At 50.1% G+C, this 8390-nt stretch overlaps 1 protein-coding gene across 1 annotated transcript in view; it reads right to left on the reverse strand.

Moving 5' to 3' along the window:
• The window catches only part of ACE2 (angiotensin converting enzyme 2), a 63606-nt gene extending 56170 nt beyond the window's left edge, over positions 1–7436 (reverse strand). The window contains exon 1 of the mRNA XM_066599466.1: positions 7251–7436. Within this exon, the coding sequence (XP_066455563.1) occupies positions 7251–7436 (186 nt within the window). The remainder of the gene's footprint in view (positions 1–7250) is intronic.
• Positions 7437–8390: the final 954 nt, after the last annotated feature.

Raw genomic sequence — 8390 nt, forward strand, 5'->3', positions numbered from 1 at the left:
CGGCAAAGCTTCTCAAAAGCAGTCTTGGGACAAAGAAACGTGGGCCTGGGAGGCAAGGAGCACAAAAAAATGATGCAGCTGTAACTCTCTAGGGTCCCAATGGGAGAAAGTTAAACAAGGATGGTAATTCCTACATGGAAGGCTAGGCTGCTCACATATCACCCAAATTAAGAAGCCTAAATTCATTGGCCATAACTAGAGATGAGCGAACGTACTCGTCCGAGCTTGATACTCGTTCGAGTATTAGGGTGTTCGAGATGCTCGTTACTCGTGACGAGTACCACGCGATGTTCGAGTTACTTTCACTTTCATCTCTGAGACGTTAGCGCGCTTTTCTGGCCAATACAAAGACAGGGAAGGCATTACAACTTCCCCCTGCGACGTTCAAGCCCTATACCACCCCCCTGCAGTGAGTGGCTGGCGAGATCAGGTGTCACCCGAGTACAAAAATCGGCCCCTCCCGCGGCTCGCCACAGATGCATTCTGACATAGTTCAGGGACAGTGCTGCTGGTGCCGGAGCTGCTATAGGGAGAGTGTTAGGAGTATTTTAGGCTTCAAGAACCCCAACGGTCCTTCTTAGGGCCACATCTAACCGTGTGCAGTAGTGTGGAGGCTGCTTTTTGCTGTGTTGCCCATTTTTTTTTTTGGTATATCGGCCGTGCAGAGCATTGCGCCCTGCAGTAATACTCCAGGGCCAGAAGTGGTGGTTAGGCAGGGACAGAAGACATATTTATTGAATATAGGCAGTGGGCCTTTGCAAAAACATTTGGGGAAAAAAATCTATTTGGGCTGCCTGTGACTGTCCTCAGTGTTCTGGGTCTCTGCTGGGTGTAGTAGTCCTCCTAATTCATACGCAGCCAGCTAAGTGTTACAGCAGGCTTGCGCAAAATAATTTCCTGGCTCTGTGTTGGCTGTTAAATCACCGCTGTATTCCAGTCCACAGTGCAACACTCTGCAGTTATTTGACATACTCCAGGGCCAGTAGTGGTGACGCAGAGAGAGAACAGATATATTAATTGAATATAGGCAGTGGGCCTTTGCAAAAACATTTGGGGAAAAAAATCTATTTGGGCAGCCTGTGACTGTCCTCAGTGTTCTGGGTCTCTGCTGGGTGTAGTAGTCCTTCTAATTCATACGCAGCCAGCTAAGTGTTACAGCAGGCTTGCGCAAAATAATTTCCTGGCTCTGTGTTGGCTGTTAAATCACCGCTGTATTCCAGTCCACAGTGCAACACTCTGCAGTTATTTGACATACTCCAGGGCCACTAGCGGTGACGCAGAGAGAGAACAGATATATTAATTGAATATAGGCAGTGGGCCTTTGCAAAAACATTTGGGGAAAAAAATCTATTTGGACTGCCTGTGACTGTCCTCAGTGTTCTGGGTCTCTGCTGGGTGTAGTAGTCCTCCTAATTCTTACGCAGCCAGCTAAGTGTTACAGCAGGCTTGCGCAAAATTATTTCCTGGCGTTCTGTAAGCGAAGTCAGCCTCCAACCACAGGCCAATAAGCAGCACATTTAATTACAGCGTTCTGTTTCTGCACTACTGGTAATACACCATGCTGAAGGGTAGGGGTAGGCCTGGAGGACGTGGACGCGGGCGAGGACGCGGAGGCCCAAGTCAGGGTGTGGGCACAGGCCGAGCTCCTGATCCAGGTGTATTGCAACCGACTGCTGCGGGATTAGGAGAGAGGCACAATTAATGGGTCCACGCGGTAGACCTTTATTAGAAAATGAGCAGTGTGAGCAGGTCCTGTCGTGGATGGCAGAAAGTGCATCCAGCAATCTATCGTCCACCCAGAGTTCTGCGCCGTCCACTGCTACAACTCTGAATCCTCTGGCTGCTGCTTCTCCTTCCTCCCAGCCTCCTCACTCCATTACAATGACACATTCTGAGTAGCGGGCAGACTCCCAGGAACTGTTCTCGGGCCCCTGCTCAGATTGGGCAGCAATGGTTCCTCTCCCACCAGAGGAGTTTATCGTGACTGATGCCCAACCTTTGGAAAGTTCCCGGGGTCCGGGGGATGAGGCTGGGGACTTCCGGCAACTGTCTCAAGACCTTTCAGTGGGTGAGGAGGCCGATGAGACACAGTTGTCTATCAGTGAGGTAGTAGTAAGGGCAGTAAGTCCGAGGGAGAAGCGCACAGAGGATTCGGAGGAAGAGCAGCAGGACGATGAGGTGACTGACCCCACCTGGTTTGCTACGCCTACTGAGGACAGGTCTTCAGAGGGGGAGGCAAGGGCAGCAGCAGGGCAGGTTGCAAGAGGCAGTGCGGTGTCCAGGGGTAGAGGCAGGGCCAGACCGAATAATCCACCAACTATTTCCCAAAGCGCCCCCTCGCGCCATGCCACCCTGCAGAGGCCGAGGTGCTCAAAGGTCTGGCAGTTTTTCACTGAGAGTGCAGGCGACCGACGAACAGTGGTGTGCAACCTTTGTCATGCCAAGATCAGCCGGGGAGCCACCACCACCAGCCTCACCACCACCAGCATGCGCAGACATATGATGGCCAAGCACCCCACAAGGTGGGACGAAGGCCGTTCACCGCCTCCGGTTTGCACCGCTGCCTCTCCCCCTGTGCCCCAACCTGCCACTGAGATCCAACCCCCCTCTCAGGACACAGGCACTACCGTCTCCTGGTCTGCACCCACACGCTCACCTCCGCTGTCCTCGGCCCCATCCAGCAATGTCTCTCAGCGTACCGTCCAGCCGTCGCTAGCGCAAGTGTTGGAGCGGAAGCGCAAGTACGCCGCCACACACCCGCACGCTCAAGCGTTAAACGTGCACATAGCCAAATTTATCAGCCTGGAGGGTTGTGTCTTTCAAAAGTATGATGGCGGCGGCGGCCCCGCGCTGCTCAGTTCCTAGTCGCCACTACTTTTCCCGATGTGCCGTCCCAGCCCTGCACGACCACGTCTCCCGCAACATTGTACGCGCCCTCACCAACGCGGTTACTGGCAAGGTCCACTTAACAACGGACACGTAGACAAGCACAGGCGGGCAGGGCCACTATATCTCCCTGACGGCACATTGGGTGAATTTAGTGGAGGCTGGGACAGAGTCAGAGCCTGGCACCGCTCACGTCCTACCCACCCCCAGAATTGCGGGCCCCAGCTCGGTGGTGGTATCTGCGGCGGTGTATGCTTCCTCCACTAAACCACCCTCCTCCTCCTCCAACGCAACCTCTGTCTCGCAATCAAGATGTGTCAGCAGCAGCAAGTCGCCAGCAGTCGGTGTCGCGCGGCGTGGCAGCACAGCGGTGGGCAAGCGTCAGCAGGCCGTGCTGAAACTACTCAGCTTAGGAGATAAGAGGCACACGGCCCACGAACTGCTGCAGGGTCTGACAGAGCAGACTGACCGCTGGCTTGCGCCGCTGAGCCTCCAACCGGGCATGGTCGTGTGTGACAACGGCCGTAACCTGGTGGCGGCTCTGCAGCTCGGCAGCCTCACGCACGTGCCATGCCTGGCCCACGTCTTTAATTTGGTGGTTCAGCGCTTTCTGAAAAGCTACCCACGCTTGTCAGACCTGCTCGGAAAGGTGCGCCGGCTCTGCGCACATTTCCGCAAGTCCCACACGGACGCTGCCACCCTGCGCACCCTGCAACATCGGTTTCATCTGCCAGTGCACTGACTGCTGTTCGACGTGCCCACACGGTGGAACTCTACGCTCCACATGTTGGTCAGGCTCTATGAGCAGCGTAGAGCTATAGTGGAATACCAACTCCAACATGGGCGGCGCAGTGGGAGTCAGCCTCCTCAATTCTTTACAGAAGAGTGGGCCTGGTTGGCAGACATCTGCCAGGTCCTTGGAAACTTTGAGGAGTCTACCCAGATGGTGAGCGGCGATGCTGCAATCATTAGCGTCACCATTCCTCTGCTATGCCTCTTGAGAAGTTCCCTGCAAAGCATAAAGGCAGACGCTTTGCACTCGGAAACAGAGCCGGGGGAAGACAGTATGTCGCTGGATAGTCAGAGCACCCTCCTGTCTATATCTCAGCGCGTTGAGGAGGAGGAGGAGGAGCATGAGGAGGATGAGGAGGAGGGGGAAGAGACAGCTTGGCCCACTGCTGAGGGTACACATGCTGCTTGCCTGTCATCCTTTCAGCGTGTATGGCCTGAGGAGGAGGAGGAGGAGGAGGAGGATCCTGAAAGTGATCTTCCTAGTGAGGACAGCCATGTGTTGCGTACAGGTACCCTGGCACACATGGCTGACTTCATGTTAGGATGCCTTTCTCGTGACCCTCGCGTTACACGCATTCTGGCCACTACGGATTACTGGGTGTACACACTGCTCGACCCACGGTATAAGGAGACCCTTTCCACTCTCATACCCGAAGAGGAAAGGGGTTCGAGAGTGATGCTATACCACAGGACCCTGGCGGACAAACTGATGGTAAAATTTCCATCCGACAGCGCTAGTGGCCGAAGGCGCAGTTCCGAGGGCCAGGTAGCAGGGGAGGTGCGGAGATCAGGCAGCATGTACAGCACAGGCAGGGGAACACTCTCTAAGGCCTTTGACAGCTTTCTGGCTCCCCAGCAAGACTGTGTCACCGCTCCCCAGTCAAGGCTGAGTTGGCGGGAGCACTGTAAAAGGATGGTGAGGGAGTACGTAGCCGATCGCACGACCGTCCTCCGTGACGTCTCTGCCCCCTACAACTACTGGGTGTCGAAGCTGGACACGTGGCCTGAACTCGCGCTGTATGCCCTGGAGGTGCTTGCTTGTCCTGCGGCTAGCGTCTTGTCAGAGAGTGTGTTTAGTGTGGCTGGGGGAATCATCACAGATAAGCGTACCCGCCTGTCAACCGACAGTGCCGACAGGCTTACACTCATAAAGATGAACAAAGCCTGGATTTCCCCAGACTTCTCTTCTCCACCAGCGGACAGCAGCGATACCTAAACAATACGTAGGCTGCACCCGCGGATGGAAGCATTGTTCTCTATCACCATCAAAAACGTGGACCTTTTAGCTTCATCAATCTGTGTATAATATTCATCCTCCTCCTCCTGCGCCTCCTCCTGAAACCTCACATAATCACGCCGAACTGGCAATTTTTCTTAGGCCCACAAGGCTCAGACATATAATTTTTGTAAACAATTTTTCTACGTTTCAATGCTCATTAAAGCATTGAAACTAGCACCTGAACCAATTTTTATTTTAACTGGGCTGCCTCCAGGCCTAGTTACCAATTAAGCCACATTAACCAAAGCGATTAATGGGTTTCACCTGCCCTCTTGGTTGGGCATGGGCAATTTTTCTGAGGTACATTAGTACTGTTGGTACACCAATTTATGGGGGCCCTCGCCTACAGTGTAATCAAATTAATTTTTAGCCCACCTGCATTACAGCTGACGTTACATCAGCTGTGTTGGGCACTACAATGGGATATATTTATGTACCGCCGGTGGCTTCCTGGCACCCACCCATGCTGTCGGTCCACACGGAGTTGTAACTGCATGTGTTCACTTCTAAAGAACCCCAGTCTGACTGGGGCATGCAGTGTGGGGCGAAGCCTACCTGCATTAAGCACGACATTACCTCAGCTGTGATGGGCACTGCAATGGGATATATTTATGTACTGCTGGTGGGTTCCAGGGAGCCACCCATGCCATGGGTGCACACGGAATTCCCATTGCGGAGTTGTACCTGCCTGTGACTATTTATAAAAAAACGCAGTCTGACTGGGGCATGCAGACACCTTGACAGAATGAATAGTGTGTGGCACATAGGTTCCCCATTGCTATGCCCACGTGTGCAGCTCCTGATGGAGGTGGCACAGGATTGGATTTCTCATTGCTTCTGTACAGCATTGTGGGCTATCACCCCGCCCCTTTTAAAGAGGGTCGCTGCCTAGCCGTGCCAATCCTCTGCAGTGTGTGCCTGCGGTTCCTCCTCATGGCAGATGCACTTATAAATAGACATGAGTGGGGCAGGGACAGTTTGGTGTGCGCTGTGGACACTGGGTCATGCGGGGGGGGGGGGGTTCAGCATGTAACCCAGGAGAAGTGGCAGCCGAGTGTCATGCAGGCAGTGATTGTGCTTTGTTGGAGGTAGTGTGGTGCTTAGCTAAGGTATGCATTGCTAATGAGGGCTTTTCAGAAGTAAAAATTGTTGGGAGGGGGGGGCCCCACTCTTGCCGCTATTGTGGCTTAATAGTGGGACTCGGGAACTTGAGATGCAGCCCAACATGTAGCCCCTCGCCTGCCCTATCCGTTGCTGTGCCGTTCCCATCACTTTCTTGAATTGCCCAGATTTTCACAAATGGAAACCTTAGCGAGCATCGGCGATATACAAAAATGCTCGGGTCGCCCATTGACTTCAATGGGGTTCGTTACTCGAAACGAACCCTCGAGCATCGCGATAATTTCGTCCCGAGTAACGAGCACCCGAGCATTTTGGTGCTCGCTCATCTCTAGCCATAACCCATGCTCTGAACACTGGGTCCTCCATGCAAGTTGGGAATTTTGGGTTTCCAGAAGAGTGAGAATGTAACAATGTATAAGCTTGTTTGCACCGCAAAGAGCAGTTGCCCCAATAGTGGGATGTTGCTTCAAAGTGGTAAACAGAGTGGGATTAAACTTTGTTCTAACCTCACTAAGGGCTTCATAGCACTATGATGGCCCCAGTCGAGCACTGTAGACAGATGGACCACAAGGTAGTAGAATTTTGGATCCCGTAAAACCAAACCACCCTTCAGCTTTGATCTACAAAGAAATGAGCATGTGATTCTAGAAGGGTTTAAAATTTTGTCCAATACTTGGACAACCCCTTTAAGTCAAGTCAAACATATATTATACATTAGCATAATACATTATGTGATAATTCCCTAGCTGTCAGGGTAACACTTGCTACATTTGTACAGACATATTTTTAATGCTCTGTTAAAATAATTTTGCACATTGTAATGGGTAGTTTTGCTACATTTCATCATAGTGGTTCAGGCTAGGGCTACATGGTGGCATTGGTCATGCAAGCACAAAACTTGTGCGATTTGTCAAACTATTACATGTAAGACTACTCGTTATTGCAATTTGCAACATGACTGCATTCACATTAATTACTTTGCAACATCATAGGGCTATACTGAGAGTCGCCATGTAGCTCTAGCCTTAAGCTGAAGCTGATTACACAATATATAATCAATATTCCTCTAGATACATGTATCACACAGCATACATTGTATAAACGTATTATAAGTATAAAGCCCAAGTATTCCTCCTACACAACACAGCTATCTATACAGACATTTACATACCATTTTGTCGGCATTCTCAGTGGTGATATTTGTATTGTATTCCCATTGTGCTAGATTAGCTTGATAAGATCGAGGCTCTGCCTCTCTTTGATACTCCTCTAAAAATTTCTGGGCATCACTGGTTACATCTTGGGTTGAGGGGTCAATAAGGGCCAATGTATAGAGGAGCCACAAGAGACCCAACATCCTTCTTCTTGAGTCGAGATTCCCTCTATTGATTCAGGCTCCTTTAATCAGTATAGAAAATCTGTCTCTAGCCTTTGTACCAGGCTGTCAAAGGTTTCCTAAAGCAATTCAGGAAGTACTTGTCCTGTTAGGCTACAATGCTTTATTACTCTGATCACTGTCTTTCTTATCACTGGCTGATGGTAAGTAGTGCAGAATTTTATATTTCAGAAGGAAATTACCTACTAATGAAATAAAATGCTATCTATGAGAGGCTGCCTTGTATTTGCCTTGTAATAGTTGCACTTGATAGCAGTTAACTATTAAATAGGAACATTTTGTGGAAAGTTGGCAGCACAGACCAGCGGAGAGTAATACAATGAAGTAGTCTTTTGTATACTCTGCTGCACAATGAATCAGGTTTTCACTTCTATCCAAAATAATCATACCGGCTGCACATGTGTATTTATAACAGTTATTTCACGAAAGACTGCAATTTCCAGGAAAACAAAGTAACATTTTTCAGCTGTGAAACAGTCATGGAGTGTAGCCTGTCCTCATATAGCACTGCTGGACCAAAGCTATGCAAGATATGAGGTGTCAGGGTTACAAGACCGCCCCACTTACAGGCCCCTGCTCTATGCTCCAGGCGTACATGTTATCCAGTAAGCCAACTTTTTCTGGCAATGAGAAAGTTTTAAAAAAAAAAACCTTGTTACTTTATCTTGTTTTTTCACATTTATATACCTATTGTCTTCTATTTAAGTTTGCAGAAAGTATATTTTCTGTAACATTCGACTTGTGACTTTTCTTTTATGTAACATAGGGCATAAATGCATTGTGTCACTCACTTATTTAGTTTTGGGCTACTCCTAATGGCTGACCTAAGGGGAACTCTGGTTTGCACCCTTTAACCCTTAGCAATCCAATTTTGAATTCAGGGTTTCCTAGGGGGCTTTCTCTTTCTGTCATTAT

This window comes from Eleutherodactylus coqui, chromosome 4 (genome assembly GCF_035609145.1).
Source record: "Eleutherodactylus coqui strain aEleCoq1 chromosome 4, aEleCoq1.hap1, whole genome shotgun sequence".
NCBI lineage: Eukaryota > Metazoa > Chordata > Amphibia > Anura > Eleutherodactylidae > Eleutherodactylus > Eleutherodactylus coqui.